We start from the raw sequence: 15,053 nt of genomic DNA on the forward strand, positions 1-15,053 counted from the left end.
CCAGGGACACCCCAGTACCAGCAACAGGACCCCAGGACTTAGAGGAAGGTGTCTGGAATCCAGAGGTGGAGCGAGAGGCTGGGGGGGGGGGGAGCCGGGAGGGTGTGGAGCTAGGGAGGGAGGCACTCGGGCCAGAGCAGTGGCAGCGACAGCCAGGCGGGGGCAGGAGAGAGCTTCTCCGCAGCCCCGTGGCCGGCGCCTCCGGAGGCTGGCGGGAAGAGATTTTCTGTTGAACTTGCACAGCACCCCAGCGTCTCTTGGGTCGTTGGGAAGAAGCAAAGGAAAGCAGAGGCTCTCAGAAGGCTGGCAGCGTTTTGCACGCAGAAAGCGCCAGCTGTTGGGGGGGGGGGCGGGGACGCGGCAGGTGGGGCCTGGTGACACCGCTGGACTTTGACCTAGAGACATGCTGTGCTGGGGTCGTCGAGCCCAGGCCGGGGCTGCACAGATCCCCAGGGACACCAGGTGTGGGATGGTGGAGAAACGAGCACCGTTTTGGGAGTCTGACAGACCGGGCTCTGATGCCCCCCCCCTCACCGCGCTGGATCTCTGAGCCCCCTCCATCCCACGGGGGCCCGTGGGCATCGGCACCTTGCCTGGATGCTCGTTAAGTGGAGCGAGGTGGGGAGGGAAGGGGAACACCGGGGACCCAGCACACCAGGCCTGCCTGCTGCTCCCCTCCCCAGCCCCGCAGCCCGGCTACCACAGACCGATGGAGTGGGGGGCGCCTGGGGGTGGGTAGGACCTGGGCAGGCAGGGGGAGGGCTCCTACCCCGAAGGAGATGTAGGCGCCCAGCAGGCTGCCGGCGATGGTGGCGTAGCCCCCCACCATGACGGCGTGCACCTCCGACCGCGTCATGTCCCCCAAGTAGGGCTGGATCAGCAGAGGAGCCTCCGTCTACAGATAGGAAAGATGGCGGCCCAGCCGGGCTGTGGACCCCCCCACCCCCGCCTGGGGCAGGGGTCCCACGGGCCCGCCCTGGAGCCGCACTGCCATCCGATCCTGGCATGTGGGCACCCGGGCCTCGCTCCCCACACCCTTCGAGACCCAGGAAAGCCAAGGGGGCTGGAGCAGGGGACACGTCTGATCCCACAGCGGGGGGGGGGGGGGGGGGGAAGGTGTCTTTATATCGCTGCACAGGCTTCATTTGAAAGCCTCAGGGACACTGGAGACAACTTAGCTTATATCTGTGGTAATTGGCTGAAATCAGGGAAGCAAACTCAACACCCTCGCGGTGTGCATGGCAGAAAAACACGCGCAGGTGTGCCACGGCATAAAAAGAGCCGAGCGTGGGGCTGGGAAGGTGGCTCAGCGGTAGAGCGCTTGCCTCACCTGCATGAGGCCCTGGGTTCGATTCCCCAGCACCACATAAGCAGAAAAAGCCAGAAGTGGCGCTGTGGCTCAAGAGGTAAAGTGCCAGCTATGAGCTAAAGAGCTGAGGGACAGCGCCCAGGCCCAGAGCTCAAGCCCCACGACCAACAACAAAAAAAGATAAAAACTCTCCAAAGTTCCTCCAACTATCCAATGAAACAGAGCACCTTTTGGCAAAGGGGTCTGAGGGACTCCAGCGTGCGGCAGCCCCCAGCGGCCCTGCCTGGGAGGAGCTGAGGGGACTGGGGGCCGGCGGCACCCTTAGAGCCCACATCACACTGGAAATACACTTTCCAAAAGGGGGGGGGGAGGCTGTGGAGAGATCCAGCAGGAAGAAGCTAGCTAGAACACCAAGCTTGTCTTCAGCCCAGGCCCAGCCTCAGTTTACCCTGGGAGGACGGATCTGTGAGTCTCTAAGCTGATAGGCTGGAGTGGCAGAGTGGTGGGAAGTGCGGGACTCTGCGGACAGTGAGTGGGGCGGGGGGGGGGGGGCATGGAGCGTCGGGAGACCCCGGGAGGAGGCTCAGCGGCTCTTTCTGGGTGCTTCTGAGCTCCAGGAGTTGGGGTCCCCCACCGTACCCACCTGGCTCACAAAGATGTTTCCCGCCACACTCAGGGTCTCCGTGGCTGTGGTTCCCATGGTGAACTGCATCAGCCAGGCAATCTGGAAGGGAGCAGGCAGCCTTCATGAGGAGAGAGGGAGGAGAGCAAGAGAGAGAGAGAGAGAGAGAGAGAGAGAGGGAGAGGGAGAGAGAGAGAGAGAGCACGCGAGAGAGATAGATGAGAAAGAGAGAGGGAGAGAGAGAGAGAGAGACGGGGGTGGGGGGAGTGTCAGCGGTGCAAGGACCTCCCAACCCTGGGAGTGGAAGATTCTGGGAGGTGTGGACCGCAGGGTCAAGGCATTCTAGGGAGTACAGTGGGGAGGTCGGGCGGTGGGGCGTGGACTCACCTTCAGGATGACCCACTGCATGAGGCCCAGGTAGTAGAGCACCGACATGACACAGCTGAAGAAGACGATGATGGGCAAGACCTGGCGGAGCAGCGGCCCGGCGGGCCGGCCGTGACAGGGACCGGCAGGGCCTGGACTCTTGGACGGGCCCACCGCCACGCCCGGAGCCTCTGCCCTCCCCCGGCTGCCCTCCCCCTGCCTGAGCACTTCCTGTCCCGATGGGGGTGGTCAGGAGAGGCGCTGGGCTCCCTCCGTGCCCCGCCTTGGGCCGGGACCCAGAGCTCACACACCTGAAAGGCAAAGACTTCCTTCACCAGCGCCTCCCCGAACACGAAGCTGGAGCCGGCCTCGGTGTAGCTCAGGAAGACCTGACACAGGAGGGGTCAGGGGATGGTGGGGGTCAGGGGGGGCTGGGGGTCAGGGGAGGGCGGGAGGTGGGATGCTGTGGCCACAGATGCGGGGTGGGGGGGCAGGGAGGGGGGACCTGGGGCCTCCGGGCTCTGGGCGGGGGTGTGTCCATCAATGCACACCAAAGCAGTAATCCACAGTTGTGTGTGTGTGTGTGTGTGCACGAGTGCGCGCGCGCATGTGTGTGTGTGTGCACGCGCGTGTGTGCTGGTCTTGGGGTTGGGCACTGACCCTTGAGGGCTTTTCTGCTCTGGGCTGCTCACCCGGCTGCAGCCCAGCCTGAGCCGAGGGCAGCTGCCGGGCCGGCACCCATCCCCCGCCGCCGGGGCTCGGGTCCCATCTGCCCTCCTGGGCCCTGGCCATCTCTGTGGCCGCCTCCCCCTCCATCCTCCCAACATAGTGTCCCCCCTTCCCTGCGGGGTCTCCGGGACTCACCTGGATCTGCTCCCCAAGCCACTGAAAGGCAACGAATCCGGGTTCTGTTCGGATGACGAAGAGTCCGAGCAAAAACTGCAGCGCAAGGCCCCAGCCCACGGCGCGCCAGGAGACCTGCCGCGGAGGGTCCCGTGAGCTCCGCCGCTGGCGCTCCACACAGAGCGCGCGAGCGGGGCTGGGGGACGGGGGACGGGGGAGCCGTGGCCCGGGGGACGGGGCCGCGTCCTCTTGGTGTCCACACCAGAGCGGCAGCCGGCGCAGTGCCACAGCCTAACCAAGGAACCGCGGAAAACCCGTCGGGACCCGGGCGCGCCGCGCCACGTCCCCCCACCGTGGCCTCGGGGGTGTCACCGCCTGGCCGGCGCCCGCAGTGTCCCCCCATGGACAGAGCTGCGCGAGGCCCAGCAGAGGCAGACAGGGTTGCTCAGGGGCTGCCCCTTCACTGGCACGGGCGAGTATGCTGTTGGGGGGCAGGCCCTGAGCCCACAGACTTGCTGGGGCTCCAGGAGAAGCCGCAGCCGCCCCTGACAGCCAGCTCCTCCGGCTGCGTCCCCGCCGGCCCGGCCAACGCCACTCCAGGCTCTCAGGACGGGGCTGCCGAGGGACATGGAGCCAGCCACGCAGCCAGGCACTCACGGCACGGTGGTGCTTGGAGCAGGCAAAGAGGAAGAGGACGAACACGCAGATCCCCGCGAAGGAGACCAACTGCTCCGGCCGCTGGGACGTGTCCAGAGACAGCCACAAGACCAGGCCCATGGCGGCAGCCAGCGCCAGACCCCTGCAGAGAGAGGCAGGAAGCCCCGCGCCTCACTCCTGGGCACACCTGAGAACCCCCAGACACACGCACACAGCGCATCCCTACGCACATGCACGGGCATTCTTTTTGTTGTTGTTGGTGGTCACGGGGCCTGAACTCTGGGCCTGGGCGCTGTCCCTCAGCTCTTCAGTTCAAGGCTAGCGCTCTACCACTTGAGCCACAGCACCACTGGCATTTTCTGCTTATGTGGTGCTGAGGAATCGAGCCCAGGCCCTCATGCATGCAAGGCAAGCGCTCTACCCCTGAGCCGCTTTCCCAGCCCCCCTCCCCACTTACCTCTTAAACCAGAGGCTCAGACGGGAACCTCCGGGGAGGCCCACACATGGGAATGCCATGCACCTGCCCAGCCTCGGCCCCAGAAGCCTCTTCAGCAGGCTGTGGGCCCGGAAGACCAGGGCCAGGCCCGTAAGGACCAGCAGCGCCAGGGCCCTGTGCACGTCCAGGAGGCAAGCCACCAGCAGGAAGGCCGCGTAGGCTGCAGTGACAGCAGCGCGCTGGTGAGGCCGGCTGCCTGCGCCCTGCCTGCGACCCGCCCGCGACCCACCCCCACCCGCCCCCAGAGCCTCACGCGGAGGCTGGGCACGGCCGACCCCACCCTGGCCCAGGCTGGCTTTCCTCGTGAGGCGGACCCGCGCACAGAGCTGGCCTGGCCTGCCTGAGACCCCGGGGGATTCCCAGCACTGCTGGGTGCAGGTGCGCACGGAGCCTCGTGGATTCAGACCTGAGCTACTGGCGGAGAGGCGTCTGGAGTGAACGATCCACAGGGCGGTGCCATCCATACACACACACACACACACACACACACACACACGTGCCCCCCCCCCCCCCCCCCCGCACAGGTGCAGGCTCCCGCCTCGCGCCTTTCTCTCCTCCACCTGCCTGACCTCTGCCCCACCCCGGCACTGAAGGCCACCTCCTCCTGGAAGTCCTCCCTGACAACCGGCCCGCTGGGGCTCCCCGCGCCGTGCCTGTGACGGCACGGGTGGATGGACGGCGTCCTGCGTGGGACAGGCCCTCACCCGTGCAGAGCAGGCCTGTGACCATCCACCGCAGCAGCTGGGCATGCTCCTGGCAGAAGCTTCTGGCTCTCCGAACCGGCTGCAGGCTCCTCCTGGGGAGGGGTCCACGGGGTCCACGGGGTGCTTCTGAGCTCCCACCCGGTGGGGGTCCCCAACTCCCTGACGCCCCAGCACCCCCCGTGGGCATTCCCAGTGTGAAAGGCACCGCAGCCCTGCAAACTCTGGTCTGGTGTGTCGGCCGCACCCTGGGCCAGGGGGGAGCTGGGGCACGGCAGGTGAGCGTCTACCAGACCGGCCGCTCTTTAGGGGTGTCCCCGGCCCCTCCCTGTTTGTGCTCAGCTCCCGCAGGGGCGGCAGCAATGGTCCTGTTCAAGGCCCAGCTCGGAAATCTGAACCGAGCTTTGGGGCTCTCCAAAGTGTCCCAGAGACCAACGGGCGGGAAGGTGGCCTCCCCCCTCCCCCGGGGGGGGTCACCGGTCACCTACCACCGGGAGGAGGGCCCGGGGTGCACGGCGCTCCAGCCGTCCCCGACCTGCGACTGTGCGGGCCTCGGGTCGCCGCCCGGGAGCCGGCCTTCCTCCTAAAGCCAGGGCGTGCGCGGCCAGGGCGCTCGCGGGCACCCCAGGCCATGAGGGGTTGCCGTCAGACTGAGGAGGGATGGGGTGCGGGATTCCACTCCTAACTCTGGTCGCGGTCCTCCATCGGCCTCAACCAGGCCGGTGGGGAGCAAGGACAAGGCCGTGCGCTCCCCCAGGCCCCCAGGCCCCCTGCCCCTCCTCCCCACTGCCCGGGCGGCATGGGGCTGTGCGGGCTGTGTGTGGCTGTATGGGGCTGGGGGCGGGCTGTGTGCAGGCTGTGCAGGGCGGGGGGGAGGCTGTGTGTGGGCTGTGTGTAGGGCTGTGTGTGGGGCTGTGTGTGGGGCTGTGTGTGTGGGGCTGTGGGGGGGCTGTGTGTAGGGCTGTGTGTGGGGCTGTGTGTGGGGCTGTGTGTGGGGCTGTGTGTGGGGCTGTGTGTAGGGCTGTGTGTGGGGCTGTGGGGAGGGCTGTGTAGGGCTGTGTGTGGGCTGTGTGTGGGGCTGTGTGTGGGCTGTGTGTAGGGCTGTGTGTGGGGCTGTGTAGGGCTGTGTGTAGGGCTGTGTGTGGGGCTGTGTGTGTGGGGCTGTGTGTGGGGCTGTGTGTGTGGGGCTGTGTGTGGGGCTGTGTGTGGGGCTGTGTGTGGGGCTGTGTGTGGGGCTGTGTGTGGGGCTGTGTGTGGGGCTGTGTGTGTGGGCTGTGTGTGGGGCTGTGTGTGTGGGGCTGTGTGTGTGGGCTGTGTGTGTGGGGCTGTGTGTGGGGCTGTGTGTGTGGGCTGTGTGTGTGGGCTGTGTGTGGGGGGCTGTGTGTGGGGCTGTGTGTGTGGGGCTGTGTGTGGGGCTGTGTGTGGGGCTGTGTGTGGGGCTGTGTGTAGGGCTGTGTGTGGGGCTGTGTGTGGGGCTATGTGTGGGGCTGTGTGTAGGGCTGTGTGTGTGGGCTGTGTGTGTGGGCTGTGTGTGGGGCTGTGTGTGTGGGCTGTGTGTGTGGGGCTGTGTGTGGGGCTGTGTGTGGGGCTGTGTGTGGGCTGTGTGTGGGCTGTGTGTAGGGCTGTGTGTGGGCTGTGTGTGGGCTGTGTGTAGGGCTGTGTGTGGGCTGTGTGTAGGGCTGTGTGTGTAGGGCTGTGTGTGGGCTGTGTGTGGGCTGTGTGTGGGGCTGTGTGTGGGCTGTGTGTAGGGCTGTGTGTGGGGCTGTGTGTAGGGCTGTGTGTGGGCTGTGTGTGGGCTGTGTGTAGGGCTGTGTGTGGGCTGTGTGTAGGGCTGTGTGTGTAGGGCTGTGTGTGGGCTGTGTGTGGGCTGTGTGTGGGGCTGTGTGTGGGCTGTGTGTAGGGCTGTGTGTGGGCTGTGTGTGGGCTGTGTGTGGGGCTGTGTGTGGGGCTGTGTGTGGGGCTGTGTGTGGGGCTGTGTGTGTGGGCTGTGTGTGTGGGCTGTGTGTGGGGCTGTGTGTGGGGCTGTGTGTGGGGCTGTGTGTGGGGCTGTGTGTGGGGCTGTGTGTGGGGCTGTGTGTGGGGCTGTGTGTGGGCTGTGTGTAGGGCTCTGTGTGGGGCTGTGTGGGAGGCTGTGGGGGGGGGCTGTGTGCGGGGCTGTGCGGGACTGTGGGGGGGTTGTGCAGGACTGTGCGGGGCAGCACCTGATAGGGCCTGGGGGGGGGGTCTGAGAACACAAGCTGCGGAAGGAGGGGCTGAGGGGAGCGGGGGTTCGGCCGCCCGGGCCCCGGGAGCTGACGCGCAGGCAGGGCGTGGACAGACCATTCTTTCCAAGAACTCGGCCCCCATGTTGTCCAGGCCGCGGGCCGCGGGCGCCAGGGAGAAGGCCTCTGCCATGGGCTGGACCGTCCAGCTGAAAGATAGAGCAGGGCCAGAGGAGGGGTCAGAGGAGAGGGGCGGGAGGGGGGCCGGGGATGCCCGGGCTGGACCCCAGCGCCTGGGGTACCCGTCTGGCTCAGCCGTGGGCCTGTGCCAGACGAGTGTCTGCAGACCGAGCCACGGCCAGCGTCCACAGCGCGCCCGAAGGGCGGCCGAGCGCCGCCACTCCCTGCAGCTGCCCGGGGCCAAAGACGGGACTCCAGCGGGGCGCCAGCGGGATGCCAGTGGGGACACCGCGGGGATGCCAGCAGGATGCCAGCGGGGACGCCAGCGGGGCGCCAGCGGGATGCCAGCGGGATGCCAGCGGGGCGCCAGCGGGATGCCAGCGGGATGCCAGCGGGGACGCCAGCGGGGACGCCAGCGGGGCGCCAGCGGGATGCCAGCGGGATGCCAGCGGGGCGCCAGCGGGATGCCAGCGGGGATGCCAGCGGGATGCCAGCGGGGCGCCAGCGGGGCGCCAGCGGGATGCCAGCGGGGCGCCAGCGGGACGCCAGCGGGGCGCCAGCGGGATGCCAGCGGGATGCCAGCGGGGCGCCAGCGGGACGCCAGCGGGACGCCAGCGGGATGCCAGCGGGGACACCGCGGGGATGCCAGCGGGGCGCCAGCGGGATGCCAGCGGGATGCCAGCGGGATGCCAGCGGGGCGCCAGCGGGATGCCAGCGGGATGCCAGCGGGGCGCCAGCGGGATGCCAGCGGGATGCCAGCGGGACGCCAGCGGGATGCCAGCGGGGACGCCAGCGGGATGCCAGCGGGATGCCAGCGGGATGCCAGCGGGATGCCAGCGGGGATGCCAGCGGGGCGCCAGCGGGATGCCAGCGGGACGCCAGCGGGATGCCAGCGGGATGCCAGCGGGGACACCGCGGGGACGCCAGTGGGGACACCGCGGGGACGCCAGCGGGGACGCCAGCGGGGACGCCAGCGGGATGCCAGTGGGGACGCCAGCGGGGACGCCAGCGGGGCGCCTCATCTGGCGATCCAGCCAGGCCCCACCGAGGCCCATCCGTACCCTCGCCCTCCCCGGACGCCAACGCCTCCGGGAAGCAGAAGCTGCTCACGGACCGCAGTGCTACTGTCAGGGAGAGTCAGCCAGCCGCGCCCGGGAGAGGCTGAGGCAGGAGGATCTAAAGTTCAAATCCAGCCTGTGCTGCGTGTGTGTGTGTGTGTGTGTGTGTGTGGATTCTCTGCCTCAAATCAAAGAGGAAGGAGCGGTAAGGAAGCCTTCCTTCCCATTCCTGCCTCCCCTCCTTCCTTGCCTTAGGAAGCACCCCCATTTAACCCAAACACCCCCTCACACAGTGGGACCTCCCCTTGCGGGGCGGGGGTCCTACTCACAGTCTGGTCTGGTGACAGGTGGCCTGGACGCTGCACTGCGGGGGACTGGGTCCAGGCTGCTCCCGCCAGCCCCGCCTTGTCATCTCAGCAGAACTCGGGGCAGAGTCCAGAGGGGGGGGGGGCTGGGCGTGGGCCCAGGAGTTCTGGCCGGGGACCAGGAGATGAGGGAGGGGAGGCACAGCAGCCCCCAAAGTCTCCCCTCCTCATTCCCACCCCCCCACCCCGCCCAGGCCTAGCCCCAGGCCCCTCCCCCGGGAAGCTGCGTGCCTGCCGCCCCCCAGCCCCGCACCTCAGCTTCATTTTGCATCTGTCTCCTCTCACTGGAGGGGCCGTTGTTCTTGGAGCTGTGTCCCCCTGAGCGGGAAGAGGGGGTACGGAGTGGGGTGACACAAACAGGAAGTGCGTGTCAGCTCTGCAGCCTGACACAGTTACACACACCAAGCAAAAGTCACACCATTTTCTTCTCCTGTATCTTGTTTCGTTCCAACAAATGCCTAAGCAAAACCGGGTACAGAGCAAAGGGGCAAACACTTCGGTTCCTCCGTCTTCAAGGTAAACAGGAAGCTTTTCCGCAAGGGGTCAACACATCTCTTTAATAATTAATGGTACTCTTGCACTGGGCGGGTGTGGTAACGCATGGCTGTAATCCCTGAACTCGGGAGGCTGAGGCAGGAGGTTCAAGAGTTCAAGTTGGGGGGGGGAGGGGAGAAGGAGGAGGAGAAGGGGGGGGGCCTGGGGAGGAGGGGGAGGAGGGTGTGGCAGCTCATGCCTATAATCTTAGTTTTGTTTTTTTTTCTACTAAGGTTTGAACTCAGGCTTCCTGCTTCCTAGGCAAGCTCTCTACCACCTGGGCCACTCCCCCCTCTCCCCCCATTCCAATGTTAGCTTCTTGGAGGCTGAAATCAATCGGGAGGATTGCAGTTTTTAGGGCAGCCCTGGCAAAAAGTGTATGAGACTTCATCTTAACAAAATAGCTGGGGATAGTGGCGTGCACCTGTCATCCGAAAAGCACGAATCGCAGGATCACAGCCCAGGCCACCCTGGGCAAGAAGTGAGGACCCCGTCTGCTAAGATAATGGCCCCTGGAGGCCTGGCGTGGCCACAGTACTGCCGTGAGGCCTCCTCCGGCCCCAGGGGCTGGGCCGAGGGGGGACTCTCCGGCTCCCTCTGGTGGGTGCTGGGAGCCCTGGGGAGCACGCAGGGCGGTGCTCCTCCTCCAGCCTCGGTGGCCCCAGGACCAGGCCTCCCCTCACTCTGCCCCCGCCACAGGGGCGCCCTTCCAGATGGCCCTGGCTGGGCTGGCAGAGCCGTGTGCCCACACTGCTGCACCCCGCCCAGGAGCCGGCAGCGGGCAGGGAGCCTCCTCAGACCCGGCCGAGGTGGGTCCCCCGCCTGCTTCTCTCCTGCGTGGGACGGGGTCCACTGCTGCCGGCCTCTACTCACATCTGTTTCGTTTGGAAAGCAGGTCCTGTGTCATTCAGAGCACAAATGCGTGCAAGGGACAAAGACCACAGGCAGAGGCTTGGGATGTCCCAGGAGGTGGACGATGCCTGTCACCCGATACATTTTCTTGTAGACAGGTTGCATTCCCAGCTGTGGGGGGAATCTTCCCCTCCTGAGTGGCTGGGACTACAGGCTCCCTGCCCCTATTCTTTATCTTTCTGCACAAAGCTCTCCTAGAATTCATGCACTCCCCATGGGGAGAAGCATTCTCATTCACAAAAGACTGACCCTGCCCCCCACCCACCCACGGTGTGGCTCCGTGGCCGGGATTCAGCTCCGGCTTCCCACGCCTGCAGGGGAGGAAGGCACTTTCTCAGCCCCCCCCACCCCCAATAGCCCAGAGGAGGATTCTACCGGAACTGTCCATGGGTGGAGTTCCCCTGGCCTGGATGTGTGGTTGACGTTTGACCCGAGGATCGCTCAAAGCCCGGGCAGAGCAGCTGCCCGCTGGGCCGTGCGGATCCTTGTCAGGCCACTGTGCAGGCAGGCCCCTCCGTCCGGGGGCCTCGTCTGTCCTGGGTGTGGTCAGGTCTGAGGCTGTGGGGTGACCCGCAAGGGCGGCGCCTGCCGGGGAGCCGCTCCTGTCTGCAGACTGCTGCGGTCCTCAGTAGCGGCAGCGGCGGGGGGCGGTGGTGGCGGCGGCGGCGGCGGGGCCAGATGTGCCCGGCTGGGGGGAGAGCCGCCACGGGCAGGCCTGAGGGTCCTGGCCTGTGGTTTCCTCTGCCTGGCTCCTCTGGACCCACACCTCCCACCAGAAAAGATTTGACTCAGCACTTGAGCACCAACCTAGCAAGCATGAAGCCCTAAGTTCAAACCCAGTCCTGCAAAGTGATGATGATGATGATGATAAAAAAAAAAAGAAGAAAGGCAGGAATTCAGAGGTTTAGGGTGGCACAAATGCTTTATTGGGTCCCTGGCATGCATCCAGCCCCCCGCCCCCCGGCCTCCCATCTTCCGCAGGCCCAGAACACAGACACAGACGCCCTCCTGGCTACACCCAAGTGCTAGTTGGAAGATGTGGTGAAAGCGGTTCCCTGCGCTGGGCAGCAGAGGGGCGGGCATCGTGGGCTGTGCAGGCATCATTGTGGGCTGGGCGGGCATCGTGGGCTGGGCAGGGGTCTCGGTGTGAGCATGGAAATCAGACCTTCAGCTGTGGTTCAGCAATGGCTGGCACCCACAAAACAAAATGGCCAGACAGCCCTGAGACATCGCCTAGGAACTCCTGTCATTGAAGACTTTAGGGTGGCTGACAAGTCTGCCTTGAGCTGCCGAGGTAAAGCCACGATTTCCCACCAGGTATCCGGACCCAGCTGGCCAGAAGGACAAGATCCCAGGAACTCTCTCGAGGAAAACCTGACTGTGACTCTCAGGGGGCACCAGGGTCCCCCGTCCTGCCTGCCCGAGGGAGTTGGGGCTGTGTATCTGGGATCTATGGCCGGGTCGGGGGAGAGTTTTCCCCGTGCGGCGGTCGGATGCATGTTCAGAGGCCAGCGACCTCACGACACCTGCACAAACTCCTGCGCCCGTACACAGAGCTGCGGGGCGGCTGGCGTCCGCATGGTTCCTTCGCAAGGCGGGCAAAACTTGTATACGGCACCCGGGGGCATCGTACTCGAGCGGACGGGCCTGGGGAGCTCCGGTTCTGGGCTGGGTCAAGTGTGGCCCCGACCTGGGAAAGCCTTGTACACGGTCAGGGCCGCTGCCCAGTCACGTGACCCGCGGGGCCTCTGCGGGGGAGGGGTGGTCATGGGTGTCCTGATGAGAAGTGTGGCAGGGGACCCGGGGGCCTGGGGTCTGGCCACACTCTGGCTGATTAGGAGCCCCCTCCCTGGCCCACCGCTCTGCTTGCTTCAGACCGAGGCCCGGGAGGCACAGCGGGGTGTGGAGCACCCCTCATCCTCCCTCCCGCCTCCTCCCACCCTCCTCTCCACCCGCCCTGGCCAAGATGGCCCTTGATAGGCCTCCTTTTACCCGTCATGCCTCCTTTTACCCATCATGCCTCCTTTTTTTTTTTTTTTTTTTTGTCGGTTGTGGGGCTTGAACTCTGGGCCTGGGCGCTGTCCCTCAGTTCTTCAGCTCAAGGCGAGCGCTCTACCACTTGAGCTACAGCGCCACTTCCGGTTTTCTGGTGGTTTATTGGAGATAGGAGTCTCACGGTCTCTCCTGCCCGGGCTGGCTTTGAACCGCGATCCTCAGATCTCAGCCTCCTCAGTAGCTAGGATGACAGGCGTGAGCCACCAGCGCCCAGCTCATGCCTCCTTTTATTTACCCATCATGCCTCATTTTATTTACCCATCATGCCCTCTTTACCCATCATGCCCTCTTTACCTATCACGCATCTCCAGCCATCAAGACCCACAATGCTCTCCTGGCCCTCTCCTCCCTCATTCCATCCACAAGAGAACGTGCTGTAGCAGCAAAAGCCGAGCCCTGGGGCCGCGTCAGGTGCTCACCGGTCTCCCAGGCTTCCTGCGGCCGCAGGCAGTGGCTGGTGAGGGCGAGGTGGTGTGGGGGGACTCACCACGCAGAGAGGCCGTCCGGGGCCTGCATCTTCCTGGGCTGCGTGGCCCAGGCCCAGGCTGCTATGGAGGTTTGAGGGTCCCCGGGGCAGAGTCAACACACGCCGCCGCCACCCCGCCGGCCGGCTTGGTGGGTTTTCCCCACAGAATTTCAAAGTGGGACTATGACAGCACTAGACAGGGGAAGATGGCCATGGTGATGCTGGGCTTGGGATAAGAGTGGCCGTGTCACCCCCGAAATACCCCAAGCAGAGAGGGCTTGTTCTGGATGGAAGTCAGAGAGCGTGGCGAGTGTGTGTGTGTGTGTGTGTGTGTGTGTGTATGCACATGTGTGTACGCAGGTCTACCTTTTGCCCATGAAACCCTGTCAACTCATCCACTCCTCTGATACGAAATCCCATCTTTTCCTCTCTCCCATCTATGAGGCCCTGCCATCCAAGCCAGATTCTCCTCCCTGGAATCTGAATCGCGAGCGCCGGACTCCGCTGGAGACTGACCGCAGCACCCCAGGCGAGGCTGATGGCTCAACCACTCGTTCTGTTTTGTGAGCTGCCCGACGTCCTTTCCCAGGAAGCTTTTCTCCTGCTGAGGTTGGTCCACATTCATTTCTGTTGCCCTGAACCCCGGGGGCTGAAGGGCAGCGTCCTGGGCCTGGTCTCCCGCCGGCCGCCCGGGCGGGGCCTGCGCAGTGTGTCTGCAGCGCGGCGGACTGGACCGAGCGCTCGCTGGCCGCTGCAGACTGGACCGAGCGCTCACTGGCCGCTCTCCTGCTCCCGGCCTCCCGGCCGTGCGGGCGGGGCTGGGGGGACAGGGGGCCAGACGGAAACCAAGAAGCCGCCCGAGCCAGGAGGAGGTAGAGAAGTTAGAAATGTCAGAACGGAAGGAAGACGTCCAGCCAGGAAGGACCCGTGCAGGGGACAGGAGGCTCAGCCGCTCCGGGGCCTGCCACGGTGGAGGTGGCCACAGGGAGGCGGCTGAGCCCCCGGGGCTCTGCTCTTCCCCCCTCGCCACCCTCTTCCAGGTGAAGGGACAGTCCCCAAATGCATTGACAGTGCCCAGATGCACAGACGTGCCGTGGCCACAGAAGGCTGAGCCCCAAGTCGTGCTGGGAGCCCCGACGCGGGCTTTCTACTCCAGTCGACACGGTTCCCTTTTGCCGCCGGTCTGGGGGTGACAGGACCCTCGTGGAGCCTGGCAAGAGAGGGCTGAGCACCCCACGCCCAACGTGGCCAGCGGGGCCCGTGCTGCTGCCCCTCCTGCCTTCCGAGGGGAGCAGGCTAGCCCGCCCCTCTCCCGCCCCACATCCCACGAGGCCCTGGGGTCCCCGGGGCCACGCAGGAGGGCGCAGGGCCGCAGTGCGAGTCTGGCGCTGGCCGGGACGTGGCGTGGGCGCCCCTCTGCCCAAGCCCATGAGCACACAGCAGCCTTCCTGACACAGATGTGCCCCAGAGGGCCCCAGACCTCTCCCTGTGGGTGACCCTCACCGTGACCCCCACCCCTCAGCGCGAGGCCCCTCTGAGTCGGCACACACATCCCCCGTGCCAGGTTTTGCCTCACAAGCCAGGAAGTAGAGACATGGGGGACATAGTGGGGTGCAAGGAGAGGCCCCTGGGTCTGTCCCCCACACTTGGCCCTGGTGGGCGGGCTGTGGAGCCTCTGGACAAAGGACAAGCCAGGAGCTGCAGCGGCAGGCGGGCTCGGAGCCGGCCGAGGGGCGCAGTGAGCGGGCATCAGCAACCGGGAAGAAGAGCTGGCGCCTGCTGGCAGAGACCAGGGTGCAGGGCTGGCTCTGGGGGCGCCCTGCGGGGATTGGGGGTACGCAGCAGTGAGGGAGGCCGAGTTGCTGGAAGAAGGGACCCTGAGGGTCAGTCACAGGCCCAGCGGAGGCCGGGATGAGCCGAGTTGAGGGCCAGTGCCAGCCAAAAGCGCCAGGGTGCCCCCTGCCCCCCGGCGGGCTGGGCCAGGGCAGGGGAGGGGAAGGTTGGGGTGCAGGACGCATGCAGAGGGCTTGGGAGCTTGGCAGTGGCAAGTGTAAACTTCAACACGGCCCGCGGAGGCGCGGCCGGCTCGAGGCCTAGGAGCCCGGGGAGCCCCCGGCCGGCCGGCACGGGAGAGGCCAGCAGCTGCCGCCGGCCCCAGCCTTCCACGAGGCGCAGAGAGGCCCGGGAGGCGCCTCAGCGGGGCCTCTTCCCCAGTCCTGATCAAGAATGTCCATCCGGTCCAAGCTGCTTTCTGGTTGGTCTGCGGCTAGGTGGAGGCTCCCAGCCTC

At 65.9% G+C, this 15,053-nt stretch overlaps 1 protein-coding gene across 1 annotated transcript; it reads right to left on the minus strand.

The window, feature by feature from the left end:
• Window positions 1-707: 707 nt before the first annotated feature.
• On the minus strand, window positions 708-8,811 carry Slc28a1 (solute carrier family 28 member 1; the record flags this gene model as incomplete). The annotated part of the gene is made up of 11 exons (XM_042670430.1): window positions 8,763-8,811; window positions 7,314-7,404; window positions 5,483-5,577; window positions 4,998-5,089; window positions 4,255-4,453; window positions 3,798-3,939; window positions 3,162-3,275; window positions 2,609-2,686; window positions 2,319-2,399; window positions 1,953-2,033; window positions 708-895 (listed from the first exon to the last, which is right to left on the minus strand). Coding segments are annotated over exons 2-11 (1,145 nt in total), but the record flags the coding sequence as incomplete, so codon positions are not given.
• Between the last annotated feature and the right edge of the window lie 6,242 nt (window positions 8,812-15,053).

This window comes from Dipodomys spectabilis, unplaced genomic scaffold, assembly GCF_019054845.1.
Source record: "Dipodomys spectabilis isolate Male_0828 unplaced genomic scaffold, ASM1905484v1 ptg000552l, whole genome shotgun sequence".
Taxonomy (NCBI): Eukaryota; Metazoa; Chordata; class Mammalia; order Rodentia; family Heteromyidae; genus Dipodomys; species Dipodomys spectabilis.